Source organism: Lepidochelys kempii, chromosome 19, assembly GCF_965140265.1.
Source record: "Lepidochelys kempii isolate rLepKem1 chromosome 19, rLepKem1.hap2, whole genome shotgun sequence".
In the NCBI taxonomy this organism is placed as follows: domain Eukaryota; kingdom Metazoa; phylum Chordata; order Testudines; family Cheloniidae; genus Lepidochelys; species Lepidochelys kempii.
In genome coordinates, this window is record NC_133274.1 from 8,417,387 (window position 1) to 8,436,230 (window position 18,844).

At 46.9% G+C, this 18,844-nt stretch overlaps 2 protein-coding genes across 8 annotated transcripts in view; one reads left to right on the forward strand and one right to left on the reverse strand.

Annotated features, from left to right (window-relative positions):
• The window catches only part of GRHL3 (grainyhead like transcription factor 3), a 42,221-nt gene extending 39,754 nt beyond the window's left edge, over positions 1-2,467 (forward strand). The window contains exon 16 of the mRNA XM_073317570.1: positions 1,608-2,467. Within this exon, the coding sequence (XP_073173671.1) occupies positions 1,608-1,722 (115 nt within the window). The 3' untranslated portion in view covers positions 1,723-2,467. The remainder of the gene's footprint in view (positions 1-1,607) is intronic.
• Positions 2,468-7,921: 5,454 nt separating this feature from the next.
• STPG1 (sperm tail PG-rich repeat containing 1) overlaps positions 7,922-18,844 on the reverse strand; it is a 46,954-nt gene continuing 36,031 nt past the window's right edge. For all 7 annotated transcript variants that reach the window (XM_073317402.1, XM_073317404.1, XM_073317403.1 and 4 more), the window contains 4 exons: positions 15,158-15,269; positions 14,229-14,394; positions 12,282-12,472; positions 7,922-8,502 (listed from right to left, as the gene is read on the reverse strand). In XM_073317402.1, the coding sequence (XP_073173503.1) occupies positions 8,426-8,502; positions 12,282-12,472; positions 14,229-14,394; positions 15,158-15,269 (546 nt within the window). In that variant the 3' untranslated portion in view covers positions 7,922-8,425. The remainder of the gene's footprint in view (positions 8,503-12,281; positions 12,473-14,228; positions 14,395-15,157; positions 15,270-18,844) is intronic.

The following is an 18,844-nucleotide window of genomic DNA, read 5'->3' on the forward strand; positions in this document are numbered from 1 at the left end:
TCTGAAAAGTGCAGAGAAGAGCAAATTATTGAGTTCCGGTCACAGTTCTAAAGCAAGTAATTAACAAATCTGAATGAAAAGGCAAAACTTGCCCCTTCACCTGCTTGATGCACTTCCTGTTTTAAAGGCAATCTGACATTCCTTGAATTCTGCACTGTCTTAGAATGGATGGGCCAGATGCTCTGGTGCTGTCAACTGATGTATCTCCATTGACTGCCAAGGGACTTTGACGATTTACACCCTCTGAGGGTCTGGCCTGTCCTCTGTGCCTGACAAATTACTAGATTTGCTGGAAACTGAAGCCTCTTATTTCTGAGTATTGCACAGTTAATGCTATTGCCCCATTAATGATCCCAGTAGAGACCTGGAGGGAACGTGCTCTGTGCAATGAAAGATGGTTTGTTCTCTTTGCCGCTTCCAAACGGTTACAAGCTCTTCCTGTGATTTATGGGAATGTACCTGTGTGAGGCCCTGTGACATCAATTATATTTTAATGAGGAACTCTGGTATGACGGGGAGCCATGGCCTTGGCTTTAAATCAGCTGTTGAAATGCTTCTCCCCCTGCCCTTTATAATTTCTGGTTCCAAGCAGTTGATTTTATGACTGTCACTGAAGTTGTAAGCAGTCCACGGCCAGGAAAGATGTGGCCCCTTAGAAGGAGCCAAGAATTTGGAGTGCTGGCTCTCCTGCTGATGCTGTATGTTCAGGCTGCATGTGTTCTTCTCTGCAGTTGCAGATTAGCCACTGGGCCACTCCGCCCATCTAGCGTTCCTGTTGGGGACCCCGGGGTTGGGCCGCAGGGGCTTGCCCCACTCTGCCTGTCTGGTGCTCTTGCTGGAGAGCAGGGGAGGAGCCCCAACCATGCTCCCCAAGAGGAGCGCTGGGGTGGGAGGGGGAAGCCCCTGTGCCCCGACCCCTTTTCCCCCCGGCAGGTGCACGGGGGGGAGGGGCAGGAGGAATTCAGGCAGAAGGGATGGGGAGGGGCTCCCACTTGCTCTGGCCCAGGGCCCCACAAAACCTTAATCTGCCTCTGCCTCTCTGGGAGAACGGGCATACAGCAGCACTTACATTCTGCACAGGGATCTTGGCGGTTGTAAGTGGAAAAGACTCTCCCGGTCACTCCTCCGTATTGCAGCCCAACTCGGCAATGCTGTGAAGCCTGGGGTAGGATAAAGTGGACAATGCCATATTCTGTGTGTGCCTTCCCAGCTTGCCCGCTCCTGTAGTTAAATGAGCAAGCTGGCTTCCCAAGTGGAAATGAGCCACCCGACGCTTACCGCTGAGCCCCAGAAAGGAGCCAATTTGTCACAATACGGGTCTGATTACAAACCGGTTAGTAACAAGAACACATGCTGTTTGTATAGAGCTTTGCATGTTCAAAGCACTTTATAAAGGACTATTTGATCCTCCCCACACCTGTGTGGCCCAGGTAGGTCAGTCCTATTATTTCACCTGTGTGGAAACTGAGGCACAGTGCAGTGCAAGGCCACATGGCAAATTAGTGGGAAAGGCAGGATGAGAATTCAGGATGTCCCAGTTCCCACTGCTCTGCAGCCGAAGTGACTTTGAAATACGCTCCCCTAATCCAGTCTCTCTCCTCTCCTAGCATCTTGGTGAACATGGATAACAACATCATTCAGCACTACAGCAATCACATGGCTTTTTTACTGGACATAGTGGAAGCAGAGGACAAAATCCAGATCGTCCTCAAGGAGCTCTAAGGAGCCCGGGGCTGCACTTACGCTGGGACTTCTCTCCTGAAGCCGGCAAGTTGGACCCAGACGGAACACAACCTCACGGCTCGCCTCATTGCCTTTACTTGAACACATTCCCCTGGGCAGGGGGAGACGCTGGTTCTGAGAAGTGCTTGGACAATCCGTTCTCCGTGTGAACGTGGAACTTCTCTTGGTTGAATTTATTATTGTTGTTGTTGTTGTTATTATTATTATTTGTATTTTGTATTTTCTTCCCCCCAGGCAATAGGTCAGAGCGTCTGTTTCACGGTTGGAATAGCAGATCTGCTAACATGGCTGTCCAATGGCAGCCTACACATAGACAACGAATGCTTTTGTTCACCCTTTGTCTTGGCCTGCTGCTGCATCGACCACAGGCATCAGCTTTCTACTAAACCATTGATCATGCAGAACCTTCGAACAGCACCCAACCCGGGCTCATCCAAGCTGGCAGCTCCTCGCTCCAAAGAGACTTTCTCAGATGCATTTAAATGTGGCTGCTAAACAGATGCTGCTGGCTCTGGGCACGGCCCCTCCACCTCACCCCGGATGTAAATACTACTTGTCAGCCATTTGTTTTATACATTTCTAATGTACCCTTCCTTTTATATTTTGTATATGTATAAATATGCCTCGTTTTATATTTGACCCAGCACCAGGACACAGAGCATTTCAAAACCAGGCTACTTCACATTTCCCCATGAACTCGTTTTTATAACTGTGTTGTTGGGTTTTTTGAATATTCCATAGTAATAAAGGTTCAGAGATGGAAAGTGGAAGTGTTCTTGCCTAACTCGGTGGGGCTTTGGGAGGAATAGGTAGGACCCATTGGGAAAGCGGGAGGGAGGCAGAGAAAGGATTGGAAGTTGTTTCATGTGACACGTGCTGGGTAATAACATGAAGACTCCAGGTTTGTAAAACTAAACTGGTTCTTTATGAAGAGGACCGTTCACAGAGAGGCTGCAGCCAGCATTCTAGCCATATGGCCACAGACTGACTTCCAGGTGTCTCCTCCAAACTCATCCTTTCTGCAACCTGTGGGTCTCCCTCCAAGTCTGTGTTACAGAATTAACACACAGCTCCTGGACAGAGCTCAAAGGGTGCTTAGAATCATCCAGTAACCCTCACACACCCCTGGGGTCGAATGGGGGGGATTATCTCCATTCTATGCATTGGGAAACTGAGGCATCAGCCCTACTTATTTCCTGCTAGGGATAATTCCACTATCTTTCTCCCCCCAACCCTCACAAGGCTCCATGGTCTTCCATCCTCAGACAACAGCCCTCCCTCAGTAGGGTTCTCCTGTGCCAGATGAAGTCATAGGCCCATGCCCAGGGCCTCAGCTCCTGGAGTCCTGTGATTATGGTATCAGATTCTCAGCATTAATTTTTAAAAAAAACATAAATGTCTAGTACTTGTGACTTGGAAGGAAAGTGTGAAAACATGGCCCAAGTGTAACCCGGGCAGCAAGTCTACCTGAGTCTCCTGAGAGCCTGGAACATGAGTTGGCCATGTGCATCTCAATGGGGTGTTAACTCCAAGACTCCCTGCCACCATTTCCGCAGAGGGCTTAGTGTGCATCAGGAGTAAGTAGCAGGCCCAACCGGCCTACATTCCAGCTGCTGAGGTAAGTACTGAAGGGCCCCTGCCAACAGGGGGATGAGGGGCACCGCTGCTGCTCCAGACATGGAGGGTGAGGGGATCCCCTGCTGCCACTCCTGGATGGGGCGAATGAGGCTCTTGGCACTGTCCCTGCCTCTGTGGGAGTGGAGGGGAGGCGCCCTGCAGCTGCAAGTGGGCCCACTGGGGTGGGGCCATGGGTGGGGCCCAGCTGGAGAAGAGGATGAGCTGGCCACAAGGGATCCTGTAGGAGCTGGGGGCCATTCGAGCGGTAGGATCAGCCCTGCCTCTCGTTCAAAAACTGCTTTTTGGTAATTTCCAGCCCCCTCCTTTCCCATGTAGTCAGGAGCGGAGCACAAAAGGGGGTGGAGAGGCATGAGGGGGAAGCAGATGAGTGGTGGGAAAAGAGGGGCACAAGGGGGGATCTGGAGGAGTCTCGAATAAATCCTCCCTAGCCCATCTACCAGGTTCCTAAAGCTCTGCTACGTCTTTCTGTGGATCCTGGTTACCGGACAGGGAGTCAGGACTCCTGGGTTCTATGACTCCGCTGTTCCCAAGTTGTTGTGGACACTCAGGCCTGTGCGCTCTTAGCTCCCCACGGTTTCCAGGGAGAACCCCTAGTGTGCCAGCCCTTCTTGAGGTCACCACCTCTTTGCCAGGGTCGAGCTGCCCTTGGACTGCTCGCTGCAATCCCCAGGGGAACCCTGTTACTGCAAAAGTCCTTCTCTCTCCTAGGGCCAAGCCGCAGGCTCCTCTGCCCCTGAGACTGCTCACCGCAGTCCCCGGGGGACCCCATTACTGCACAGTCCTTCTCGCTGGTCACACACTCCCAGGGGTTAACCGTCCCCCAAAACCGCTCCTCTCTGAGCCTTCAGCACGCCTGGTCCTCGTCAATCCCCCTTCGTTTTACTGCTCCCCAGTCACTTACTGCAGGAAGTGCCATCCATGGGGTGCAGTACATCCTACCGCTGCCACCACTTGTCACGGCGTCCCTGGGCGATGCTCTGGAACTGCTCCTCATGAAGCCAGACAGGATTCTGGGGAAGTCTCCTTTCTGTGAGCAGACTGTCTTCAGGACACACAGCTCACACAACTTCCACCTTCCTGGGTCTGACCTCGGAGCATTCAGCATCCTCTGCCCCTCCATGCGCTTCCCACAGCGAGTCTGCCCAGGCGGGGTCCTGGGGAAGCCAGAGGGTCCTGCACCCCAACTTTGCAGTCAGATGTGACTCTCAGCCAGCCAGTGAAACAGACGTTTATTAGATGACAGGAACATGGTCTAAAACAGAGCTTGTAGGTGCAGAGAACAGGACCCCTCAGCTGGGTCCATTTTGGGGGGCAGTGAGCCAGACAACCACATCTGCACTTCACTCCATGTCCCCAGCCAGCCCCAAAACTGAAACTCTCTCCAGCCCCTCCTCCTCTGGGCTTTGTCCCTTTCCCGAGCCAGGAGGGCACCTGACTCCTTTGTTCTCCAACCCTTTAGCTCTCACCTTGCAGGGGGGAAGGGCCCAGGCCATCAGTTGCCAGGAAACAGGGTGTCGACCATTCTCTGTGTCCAGACCCCTGCACACACCAGCCCTCTAGGGCTCTGCAACGATCATTCACCCTTATCCCACCCTCTAGATACTTAAGAACTGCCTAGGGGAAACTGAGGCACCCCCACACTATTCAGAGGAAACATTAAGAACGGTCCCACTTCGTCACAGCCTGGCTCTGCCCATAGCTCATCACATGACCTTGGGCAAGTCACTTCCTGGTTTAGTTGCCTCAGTTTCCCCATCTGCAAAGTGGGACTGAGCATTAATCCCGCCTTTGGAAACAGCTGTGAGGCCCCATAGCTGGAAAGTGCCATAGAAGAACTAAGCGTTAAAAAAAAAGTAAATGCCCAGTTAGTTTCCACTAAGCTTCTGGCAGTTTGGGGAGCTGGGGGGGCCAGGACAGGTGCACACACACTGGGGGCCAGGCAGGAGTGTGCGGGGAGGGGGGAGGCCGTGAACTCTCAGATTATTGGTTCCATTATCCCAGGGATTAATTTGGCCTGTTGCTTGGTCAGGGTAGACGACGTCTCTACCCTGACTCAGGTGGCACCGGAATGCAGCTAATCAGTACCAACAACAGGCAGGACCGTGGAAAAGGCACAGCCAGGTGCTGGAGCGCGCCGTGCTCCCTGGGTCAGAGATTGTCCGTGGTAACGCTGGTTCTCAACGAACCTTTCCTGTGGCCATGAAAGAGCCTCAAGTACTGATTCTCCTGCACTAATTCTAGTTCCGTGGTTATCGTTTTCCTTCTGCTGCCATTGGTGACGTGACTCTCCCATGTAGTTCAGGTGCATTCTCAATAGCTGCCATCGCCCACTGGAGGGACGGGGAGACACCCATGTGCAGATCAGGGGAGCAGAGGCAGTGGAAGGGGCGGGTCAGAGTTTTCGGAGCCTGCAGAGAAGTTGCCTGATCAGGTTAGGGGATGGGCTGAGAGGTGCAGTACAGATTTCTGGAGGCTGCAAGAAAAACGCATGGTTCTATTTCCCTCCCGTCATGTTGAGAGGTTTCTGTGATTATCATAAATCCCTCGGTGAGACAGTTGCCTGGCTGGAAAATCGTTTTGCCCACCCTCTGAGTGTATAGTGTTTCCTTATTGCCAATATTCCCGCCCAGTTCCGTGACTGGAAATGGGCACATTGAGGTGTACCCCTGCAGTCAGGATGGCACAGAGGAAAGGTTAGAGCCATTTTTCAGTGGGGGGGGCAGAGAACGGAGGGCAGTGGTTCATCCGTAACAGCTATGCCCATGCCTATGGCAGATGGATTGAGACTAGGCGCCAAATTTACCCCGGGTGTAAATCCACTGAAGTAGTGCAGTTAGATCAGGGATTAATCTGCCCTTGGAGTTCGATTCGCTTCTTCACACCAGTGCAATTCCATGGACTTTAGTGGGGTTCCTTGTGCTTGTCACCAGTGAGAGAGCAGAATAAGGTCACAAGCAATTTTAGGTTATCTACAACCAAAGGCAACTTGGGTGGCATTGTGCCACTTTGCACCAGCTGAGAATCTGGCCCGGAGTTTTGCCAGGTGGGAGTTGGTGCCTCTGGAGCTGCTGCAGCCCTTTGCACTAGTACAGCACAAAGCTCCACCAGTCCGTGCGGGGCGCGTTTCACGCTCGCTTTGCACTGGTCTAAGTGGCCACACAAGGTGTTGGCAGCGGAGGATCAGAAGCCTATTTTGATGCAAGCAAAATGTGAACCTGCCTTCATTCTGATCTCACACCCACTTTATATCGAGGAAACTCCACTGATTTCAGCAAATGCCAAGCTGATTCACATCCTTGTGAGAGCAAACCCAGCCCCTCCGCCCTCCCCCGCCCTGCCTAGGGTGGGTGTTTCGCTGACATTGCTAGCGTGCTCAGTATCGGTTCATCCCTTCCAGCAAAGGCGAGTTGCCGTACAGCTTGTGTGAAGCACAGCTCATAAGCATGCAAGAGCATTCTTGACTGGTCACCGGGAGCCCACCAGCACCTTCAGAAGGTTAAAGTGCTACCGAAGAGGCTCTGGGGCAGCAAGTCCTGAGGGTGGATAAAGGTCATGTGAAAGTGTGAGCCCACTTGTGTTTGCCAGGAGTTCATGATGATGAATGAGAGAAGCTTCCACTGAAGCAATATCCTGCTAGGTCCAGTTGGCGGCTGGTTTGTACTGACTTAAAAAAAAACAATTAATTCAAAAGTTTTTGACTTATCCTCACTTCCAGATCAGAAAAATGCATCCACAGCTGTCTCTTCATTTTGAAGGAGTGCTGCTTACGTTGCAAAAATTTTGCAAGTGCATCACACTTACACATGCCAAGACCTGACTGTGCGTGACAAATTGAAGTGCTCTGTCCTCAGAGCAGAAACATCACAGAAATACAAGCTTTCCCCCATATTGCCCTCCCAATGTGCCCCAATCCTGAATGCCACTGATCTCGCTATCTGTACAATCTGCTAGGAACAAGGTCAGTCTCCCCCCTGCATGGTTTCTCTGCAGAGTGCCAATAAGAGTGTTGTCACTTTCATTGCTTTTCCTTGTATCTTGCAGTTCCATGTAACTTTCATCTACCCTCCCTACCCTCCTTGGTTTAATTTCATGTCACTGTAGGTTTTTCTACACACAATTTGTCTGTTGCTATGGGAAGTGTGATCTCCTAAAATCCCAGACTGCCCAGGGCTTTGCTGGAGAGATGGAACTTACACGACACTCGGTCAGGATAGCATACTGTAAGGGGCGGACTCACCCTTACGCTGCCATCTATGCAGTTATTTACATCAGTGCAATGTGGGTATCAAATGGGGCCCTTTTGGGGCCAGCCTCTGAGCTGGAGTAAATCTGCAAATCTTCATTGACTTCGGTGGAGTTTTTTCTGATTTATGCCTGTGTGAGTAAGAGGAGAAACAGGTGAAGATAGACAGGTGCAATTCCAAACCTCTGATTGAATGCTCAGTTTTGGACAGCTGTTCCTACTCCCACCTCCTTTTGCTGTTGTTGATCAGTTGAGACTGCTCCACACAGGCTGCTATTATTATTTATATTATTGTCATGACTAGAACACACAGAGCTTTATTTTGTGTTTACAGGGAGAGAGTGCACTAATCCAGCACCACACATGCATTCTAAAAGCCAGAGGCCTAAATGGAGGATCAGCTGAACCACTGTTCCAACCAAGACAACTGGGGATAAAAAGCAAGATATAGATTACCGCAAGTATACCGTGTTTCACGTGATTGGCCGATATATGGCCAGAATTTATCAGCGCCAAAGATACATGATCACTAATTCCATAGGGTAAAAAATAATCAAACAATATTTGCATGAATTGTTCAGTGTCAGCTTAATTGGAAGATCTTAGTCAATTTCAGCCTAATGATCACCTTTCAGTTTGCAATATGTGCAAAATACCAGTATCAGATGCCAGACAACAAAGACAGTGAAAACATGGGTGCTGGGGACACTATAGCTTGCTCGTGCGTTAGCGGATGTACTGCTGGTTTTGAATGAAGTCCAGTCTTCGCAGAATTTCTCCAAAATATGTGGGCTGTGATGCCTACAGAACTGGAATCCACTTGTTATCAATATTGTACATAAAGGACTGCTTCCCTGGTACTTCTGGCAGATAAGTACCTATAACGAGAAAGATACATAAATGAGCTAAATGCAAATTTCAAATTATTGACTAATATAGGAACTACGGTGTCTTGTTTGCTCAGGGGGAGGGGTAAGAGAAAGGGCGATAAACCCTTGACTGTATTTTTCATTAACTGCATGGAGCATCTTCAATTGGTAAGAAATAATGGTGAGATTCCTATACCTTTATTCATGCTGAATAAATACCTAATTCTGCCATTGAAGTCAATGAGGAGTAAGGACATATTCAGCATGAGTAAAGGAGAGAATGCTAGTCTGGTCTTGGGAGACCAGGGTTCAATTCCCTGCTCTGCTACAGACTTCTTGTATGACCTTGGCCAAGTCACTTAGGCTCAGATTAGTATTTAGGTGTCTAACTCCTACTGAACTCAATCAACCTTTAAGGATGTGGGCCTCAGGCTCTCTCTGCCTTCGTTTCCCATCGATACAATGGGAATGTGAGGCACTCAGATACTATGGTAATGGGGCCATACAAGCACCTTAGATAGATAGTGAAGACAGCCAAAGGTGGCCCATAGTGTTGAAAGGCTTAGTGAAGGCAGAAAGACATTTTTTTTCTCCTTGAGTATCTACTCAGATGTGTATGACAACATGTCAGTTCAGTGAGATGGAAGCGAGCCGCCATAGCCTCCTGGGCCTTTGGTAATATGCGTGTATATGCTGTTAAGTTACAGAAGTATGGGCAAGCTGTGCTTTCATTAATACCCATATTAATATTCATTGTAATCAGAGAAGGGTCTGAGTTCTGACACTGGGATCTAGTTCCAAAGTTTGGCTCAGATCCTGCGTTTGGACCTTTCTTTAATACTTAGTGGGATCCAAAGTTCATCGTGATTGTTTTTTGTATTGACTGTATCTTTCTCGGTGGCTTTTAGGTTAAATGATAAACCAGGAACCCTGGACGTAGTATGAAATATCTGGCATCTTAAAACCCAGCCACCAAGTACTTGGTGCCCAAGCATCCCTTAATAAGGCTCCTGCAATAATATAAGCCTATGAATTTAATTGTGTGGTGTTTAGATTGTTCTTATTCTGATGTCATTGTTCCCTACGAAGTACATGCACAGCACTGCAGATCTGTATTATAGACTCATAGATATTAAGGTCAGAAGGGACCATTATGATCATCTAGTCTGACCTCCTGCACAATGCAGGCCACTGAATCTCACCCACCCACTCCTGCAATAAATCTCTCACCTATGTCTGAGCTATTGAAGTCCTCAAATCATGGTTTAAAAACTTCAAGGTGCAGAGAATCCTCCAGCAAGTGACCTGTGCCCCATGCTGCAGAGGAAGGCGAAAAACCCCCAGGGCCTCTTCCAATCTGCCCTGGAGGAAAATTCCTTCCCGACCCCAAATATGGCGATCAGCTGAACCCTGAGCATGTGGGCAAGATTCACCACCCAGATACCCAGCAAAGAATTCTCTGTAGTAACTCAGATCCCACCCGATCTAACATCCCATCACAGGCCATTGGGCCTATTTACCATGAATAGTTAAAGATCAATTAATTGCCAAAATCATGTTATCCCATCATACCATCTCCTCCACAAACTTACCGAGTTTAATCTTGAAGCCAGATAGGTCTTTTGCCTCCACTGCTTCCCTTGGAAGGCTATTCCAGAACTTCACTTCTCTGATGGTTAGAAACCTTCGTCTAATTTCAAGTCTAAACTTCCCGATGGCCAGTTTATATCACTTGTTCTTATGTCCACATTGGTAGTATTACAAGTAAGTCATACAGTACTGGGCGATTTTACATTATATATTAATAGTGCACATGGGCTAACGCTACTTTAGATTTCATTGCAGGGAGCTTTGCCCCACTGGAATTTTCTTTCTTGTCTTCACAGCTAGCTGTAAAAGGTTAAAAAGAATGGGATTTGATCTTTTCTAATGCCAGAAAGGATGCTGGCAGGGGTGAGTGGGTTTGTGATTATGGGAGATGTCCTGACTTTTCACAAGTTAACAATGCATGTGCATGGTTTTTAATTTAATACTATGGGATGGAAAAACTTTAGACTCTTTTACCGCCTTCTGTTCAAAGTATTTCTAGCCCCACTCACTTCCTCTGCTTCATCTTTGCTTTAATTAAGGTGCCTCAATTTACACAAGCTGAGGATCTGGCCCAATATTTAATAAGTAGACCAGTATTTAGGGACATCAGCATTTTTGCCGAAGCACTTGGCATGCTCAGCGTTTGAAATGTAATATGGACAATGGTTATCATGCAATCCTTTAATAGAATCTGTCCCTCTGTTTCTGCTGCCACAAGATCCCTGGGGGAAATGATGGCACTGTTTTAGCCTGGTATGACATTCCCCAGCACTCTGTGGATGTACAAATTCTACAGATGAATAAAATCATATACTGTAAATAATAGCAAAATTGCTATTGTCTGCTTTCCAAACCAGGCATTCATCTGTCAGAGGGACTTAGGGTCATGTTTCTTGTATTGTTTCTTTTCTCGAATACACCTAACTTACTCACTATATGAAAATAGTGTTACTCATGGCAATTATTAATTGCACAAAGGGCACTCGGGGCCAGATTCCACCAGCCTTGCTCACCCTCAGCAGTTCCCTACTCCACACGCACGCCAATACTTGCAGAGTAAGGAACTACTCAACGTCCGGAAATGGTGGCAGAATCTGTCCCTTCGTTTGTCCCCTGTATGTTAGCAATCTTACCATCAAAAGGGCCAGATCTGGATCCCCTATGCTGCTGAGCACCTAATGAGGTGAGCGGGCTATTTGGCTACAATGGGACTGCATGTATGAGTAAGGACTACACAGTCTAGCTTTCTACATGCACACTGGATACACTGGTAGGTAATTAGAACAAAGCATATCATACTCATGGAAATGTTAGTACATTTAACACATGAGTCTCTGTGAGTAGGTCCCTCCTTCGATCTTCTGCAAGCATTTTCTGGATACAATTATGGGACCTGCTTCGTCTCCCACATATGCTGATGTAAATCAGGAGCAACTGCCCTGGACTCAGTGGAGTTATACCAGTGTCAGAGTTAGACCAGTGTTAAAGTGGCATGAGGCAGAGGAGATTCAGGGCTATGATGCCCTGTAAGGTCTCTTTCCTCTTGGACTATGCAAACACTTTGCAGTTTCATGAGTCAGTTTTCTTCCTTCTCCTCTAACTGCTTCCTCCCACCCCACCCACACAGGGCTTTACGGCAGCGCAGGTAAAACTTTGGTTGTAATAACAAGAGTTGAACGGTAGTTTTCCAAATACAAACATAACTCCCATAAGCTATTTGTCAAACATGCTGACAGTTGGTGATACTTGAATGGCAATTGCAGTGCAAACATTTATGCTTTTCTCAAAATAGTTTAAACACATCGTCTAGTGGTCCGACCACAGGGCTGGGAGTCAGGAGACTTAGGTTCTATTCCCAGTTCTGATACTGACTCTCGGTGTAACCTTGGACAACTCACTTAGCCCCATGTTTACAAAAGTAATTAGGTGCCTAAAGATGCAGATAGGTGCCTAATGGGGTTTAATAACAGCACCTAAGTAGGTTAGGTGCCCAACTCACTTAGGGATTTCAGTAAATCCCACTAAGGCACCTGTCTGCATCTTTAGGTGCCTAGATACCATTGTACATCTGATCCTTAGCTTTTCAGTGCCTCAGTTTTCCTATCTGTAAAAAGGTAGATAACACTGCTTAATCACCTATGGAAAGTGCTTTGAGCTCTATGTAAATACAAAGTATTTATCAATATTTTTATTTTTACCTGGCCCAGGTATCCCTTGCTGAGATGTGTCCCCTCTCCACCGTCCCGTGTTTGAGACAAATACAGCACTAGAGATGTAATGCTTTGGTGGGCCTTTGTAGTCCACTATTTCATACTGCCCTGGACCAGGCAAAGGTGGATTTTTTGGGGGTGGTATGGCTGGGGCGGAGAAATTCAAGTTTTGCTTTCGCCTATTAGAAGAAAGGAAAATTGAGATACATTGTAAATTGATGGGGTTTGAAGGTTGAGAATAAAAGCTGCGATGTTCAGTGGTGCCTAATGGAGTTAGGTGCTGACATTTCATTGAAATTCAGTCGGTGCTAAGTGTTCAAATCACATAGGCTCCTTTGAAAATCCCAGCTAAAAGCTTTAAAGAATGCCCTAGAAAAGAACTATCCGACTCCTCTCGGATCACACACTTTGCAAATCGGGATACATGTACAAAGCCACGTATCAAGCCTCTTAACTTTCTCGCAAAATATATTGACGTGATGATGGGCCCGATCCGGCTGCTATTGAGAGCCAGGGCCAGATGCTCAGCTGGTGTAAATCAGGGTAGTTCCCCTGAAGTCAAGGGAGCTGTGCAAGTGTTTTCCAGCTGAGTATGTGGCCCCATAGGCGTAAATCAGTGACTTAAATGGGAGCCGGATCTGTCTCTAAGGGTACACCTACACGGTACTTACATGAGTAGCCCTTAGCACAGGTATAAATAGCAGTGGCGACCGTGAGGTACAGCTTCGGTGAGTAAAGACACACTTGAAGGGTGTGGCTACGTTCTCACGTACATACCCTACATGGTTCTCTATTCACCCACACCATGCCGTGCTGTCTACGCTGCTGTTTTTAGCACTGTAGTGTCTGGCAGTGAGGAAAGGCTCTGGCAAGGGGGAGGCCTTGGGGAAGGGCTCCTCTAGCTCCCTGGTGCTGGAGCCTTTCACCACAGTCCCTCCCCCGCCAGCTCCTTTCACTAACAAGTGTAGCTACAGACTGTAACTTGCTTTTCACTGGAGCGTGTAGCTACACGTACCCTACACGGTGCCACCAGTGGACACAGCCTAACTTTGGCATCTGGACACTGAGCCTTCTGATATTTGCTGATAATGTAGATTAATAATCCTCTCACTTGAGGTTTAATTTAGCTTTCCGCCCTAGCCCGCTGTGTTTAGCACACGCTGTCTGGCATTGCTTCTCTCTCCCTACAGCTTCCTACTCCTTTCACCAAACCTCTGTTGTAAGATACACCTGCCTGTGTGCAGAGAGCTGCAGACTTGCCCATATACTCCTCATACCTTTCCCTGGTCAAGAATTTACTGTTGATCTTAATCTTATCTCAGGCAACCCAATGTCACTGTCACAGGGTGGGCATAATAAATCTACTTGAATAACCTGCTGAAAGGCAGATTTATCTGCCTTCCCAGAATGATGCCAAAGGGGAAAGAAAGGGGCTTTTCCTTTTCTTCCTTTATTCTGTTTTGGCCTGAACTGAAGGAGCAAGTGTTTGAAACCTTGCAGGAAGGCCTGTTGTCCACCTCAGTTCTGCAGACTCAATGAAGTTCAGAGAAGCATCTAAGCTTTACCCAAACAGAGATGTGGGGTCTGTTTCCTGTTCTGCCACTGGGTCATGTGTGCCTCAGTTTTCCCCATCTATAAAATGGGGATCATATATCATACCGACAGCACAATGGGTGTGCGGTATTTGGTAACAGTTTGTGTATTTTGCTTTTCAGTGTTACCACTGCTTTCACTTCCCAAGGGAGCCATCTTTTGCCTCATCTGTAAACCAGCGGCAACAGAGGCAACCGAGTACGGGCTTGACTGTGATACGGTGGAAGAACTTTGCAGAGAGCCAGGTGTGAGCTCTCCTGCTGCAGGTGTTGGGCCCTCCTGCAATCTGAGGTGATCACAAGCAGTGACTGACAGTGAAAAAGCATACAGGTTAGCACTCACATGGAAGTGGTCTTCTTTGCTGCTTTAGTGGGTTTGTTTAGCTGATAGGCTGCAGGCCCTGGGCTTATTGTATTCACCTTTGTTTCACGATGAGTATTTGATTTGAAGCAAGACACTAGAATCCTGGGGGACTTCTTGACAAGGGATTCGTTGATTCTGTAATGGCCTAATAACACAACAAGAAAAGGGATGTAAAAACCAAACAATGCCGCAACTATTGCACTAGGGCAGGCATAAGAGGGGATGAGTCCGTGAAAGTAACGGAGGTAAAAGGAAACAGCACAGCAGAGTGTTTTGGGGGGAAAGCATTTCTTGAGATGACAAAAATTGCTTCCTGGAGCAGCTTACCCCTTGGGCACAGAAGATGAGTGACTACTCTAGTGACTTAATCCTGAACACAGGAGCATCCAAGGAGGAAGTACAGGTAGGAAAACTAGCAATTAAAAAAAACAGAAGAGATGTTGACTGTGAACATCACTTGCAGCGACACCACCTAATGTAAAAATGACTAGAGCCAACTATCCTCATGCTTCAGGGTATAAACTTCATGAGGCAGTGGGGCCAGGAAGAAGTTTCCTTCTATGGTAGCATGACAGATTTAGGTGTATTATGGTGTGTGACGTCACACCGCTCCCTGAGCCCCTGGCACCCTGGAGGGAGCCCGAGTATGTTCTGGCAATTCCCCTAAGTTCCATAAATCTACACTCAGGGGTGTGACTATATCTGGATGGGTGCTTTAGTAATAATTCCAAGGGGCCCATCCTGTAGAACTTGGAAGTGTCACCCACTAATGCCCCTTCATCTATGCAAAATGTCATATCCTGAGTGCCTGGATATCCATGGATTTCAGTGACGGTGGTGAGCACCTAATAAGATCAGACTCAGACTCACAAATGATGCTTTTCGTCCCATCTCAACAGCTCACTTACATGGAGAAGGCCATTTTTCTGTTTTATCAGTGCTTAATCCTCTTGTCGTTTTGGACAAAAACATCGCCCGGGCACACACGTTGTTGCTTTGCTTGCAGAAATCTAGAGAGGCCTGTACAAAATGAAGTCTCCATTAATTCCTTTGAATTGACCTTCCTCTTGGGTATTTACTAACGTAACAAAAACTATGTTTTTTTAGCTCCAGTCTCCATCGTGAATCAGAACTGCTCTAATGATATAAATGAATGCAATATTAGGGCCAAATTTTCAGGAGAGCTCACTGGTTTTCGGTGTCTCCGTTTCTGACTGCCCATCTTGTGAGGGTTTATTATCAGAGGTGCTGCGGACTGGCAGCTCCCACTGAAAATTTGGCTGCATTTCTTTGGTTGCTGCTGCCAGTCATTGCTGCACCAGCTTGATCTAAAAGTGTCCAACCTCATTCAAATAACCGAACCAAGCATGGGGTTTGAGGGAGTGCTTCCAGTGCACCCCAAGGTGAGCTGCATGATAGCACCTGGAAGAGCATAAACAAACTGTTGCAACTTTGCCCTTCAGGGTAGGCTAGAATGACAAAAATGTAGCCACTGGTTTTCTACCCAGCCCAAAATCGTTCTTCAAAGAGATCAAGTCTATTGTTTAGGGGTTAATCCCGCATGCCTCAAAGCCAATGGCAAAATTCCCCTAGACTTCAATTGAATCAGGCTAACTTTACCAGGCCTGCTCCATCCAGGGGAAGCTTCTGATTGATACTGCTCCCAGGATGTTAGAGACACAAGGTGGGGGAGGGAATATCTTTTATTGGACCAACTTCTGTTGGTGAGGGAGACAAGTTTTGAGCTGACACAGAGCTCTTCTTCAGGGCTGGGAAATGTACTCAGGCCAGGTCTACACTACAGACCTATATTGGGATAACTACATCAGTCAGGGGTGTGAAAAATTCACATTTATATTGACCTAACTCCCCACCCTGTGTAGCTAGCACTATGTTAACAGGAGAGCTTCTACCGTCAACATAGCTACCGCCTCTTGGGGAGGTGGATTAACTATGCTGGGGAGAAGCTCTCCTGCTGGCGTAGTTGTGTCTTCATTGAAGCAGGGCCCCTGAATGGGAAGACAAGCCCCTCAGAGTGTCACAACTATTCAAGGTGAACAGATTGTTAAGCATAAGTTTCAGAGTAGCAGCCGTGTTAGTCTGTATTCGCAAAAAGAAAAGGAGGACTTAGAGACTAACCAATTTATTTGAACATAAAGCTTTCGTGAGCTATCCACTAGTACTCCTTTTCTTTTTGTTAAGCATAAGTAGTTAACACATATTTCAAGGGACTATTCAAGGTGAACTGGCCAATTAACACCCCTCCAGTCATGGGGGGAAAAGAAGGCAGGGGGGAAAGGCAGCTGGGGCAGGGGTTGTTAGTGGGTTATAGATTGTTTTAATAAGCCATAAATCCAGCATCTCTATTCAGTCCATGATTTTTAGTGTCTAGCAAAGTTATGAATGTAAGTTCCAAGGCTCGTCTTTTGAGGGTGTTGTGCATATTTCCTTTGTGGGTGAGTGCTGAGAGATCAGACATAGAGTGATAGAGTGATCATTGCATGAAAAGCGTTCTCCCACAGGTGATGTGGTGTTTTGTCTTTTATCATTTTCCCCCTGTGAGTTCATTTAAGAGTATAGTGATTGTCTGGTTTCACCCACATAGTTGTTATTGGGGCATTTAATGCACTGAATGATGTACAGCACATGTTGTGATAGGCTGAATTTGGCCCCCACACTGAAAACATTATTCCATACAGTTTGGGACACTGCTTCAGCTTTATTTTCTGTTGCAAGCCTGGGTTTTATCAACACTTATTAATTTTGGCTGAGATTACACCTAAGGCCTGATTTGCAGTTTTAAGGAAAAACTCCTGTTGACTTTAGTGGGAGTTTTGCCTGTGTACAGGACTGGGCCCTCTGTTTCTTCCCAGAGTGTCTCTTTGCCTATGGTCATAAATTATCAAGCACTGCCATCTTTTAAATGGATTGTTTCCTGTTGTGCTTCTCGAGGGTTAGACACCATCCCTTACAGTAAATCACAAGACAGTAATTAATCCAGGAAGGTTATTCCCAGAAGCAAATTCTTACAATGTTAGAAATAACATGCTACGAACCCATTATGCTATGATATGTCAAATAATTATGATCTGCAAACTAGCTTAAACAACAGAAAACTTGTTGAGGCAGATCATCGTAGCTGGAAGGCATTGTAACAAAGTCCAGTGTTTTAACCAGAGGCCATCTTTTGGAAAGTCGGCCTTTCCGCCACAGCACAGTCCCTATGCTGGTGCGTTGGTTCAGAATTCACTCAGAGAAAAGGGGGGCAGTGTACAGAATCACCAAAATCCCCTTAAATCAGTGGAGCTGTGCTGGTTTACACCAGCTGAGGATCTGATCCCTTTATGAACAATGAAGACACATGATCATTGATTCTGACCAAGCCTATAAATGTATCACTCATTTCTAACCTACAGCCATGCCACCTTAAGTGGGGAGTTAGTCATGTCTAATGCATTGAGGAGGATCAAGCGTGGTTGCTACCTGCATGGCAGACAACCAAGGAAAACTGAGGAAATGTTTGAATGATTCTGTACATGGCACTCATCTCTTTAAGTGAATTCTGAACCAATGCACCAGCACAGGGGCTGTGCTGCGGAAGGACTGTCTTTCCAAGAAGGATGGTGTATGGCTAAGGCATTGGATTGGGACTCGGGAGAGCTGGATTCCCAGTTCTGCCCCACACTTCTTGTGTGATCTTAGGAAAGTCATTTATTATCTCTGTGCTTCAGCTCCCCACCTGTAAGATGGGGATAATACTTCCATTCTCCCTCGGTCTGTCTTGTCTACTTAGATGGTAAACTCTTTGGTACAGGGTCTCAGTCTTACTACGTGTATGGACACCACCTAGCAAAACGGGGACTCAATCTTTAGGCACTATTTGTAATACGAATAACAACAAGACGGGATGATCCTGACCAGCTACTGTCATTAACGGTCCTCTGGCTCTTCTTACAGAAATAGTGGAGTTAACTACAGTGTCCTGGCCAAATTCAAATGTAATTATATTTCGCATAAACAACCTAAAACTCCTTTGCAGTTTCAGTCGGCTACAGTTTTCTTCTTCGCTCACTGTCCTAAACTGTTACAGTGTTACTGTGTGCTTTGAGACAAGACACATTCCACCCCTGCATCCCACTGGATGTTTATCACACTTGAAGTGAGTACATAGTAGGAAAAAACTCTGGTGAAAAGAAAAGGAGGACTTGTGGCACCTTAGAGACTAACAAATTTATTTGAGCATGAGCTTTCGTGAGCTACAGCATCTGATGAAGTGAGCTGTAGCTCACGAAAGCTTATGCTCAAATAAATTTGTTAGTCTCTAAGGTGCCACAAGTATTCCTTTTCTTTTTGCAAATACAGACTAACACGGCTGCTACTCTGAAATCTGGTGAAAAGAGCATTGTGTCAATATAAGAGATTCCTGTTCTAAGTGACAGACACTCAGGGAACTACAGCAGACATGATTTGCAGAAAAAATTATAGAGCAAATGAGTTAAAGTAACAATGATAATAAATCAGCACTGCCTAGATAACAGAGAAATCCATGACCAATAGGTATAATATTTTGATAGGCAGCTATTCACAATACTTTG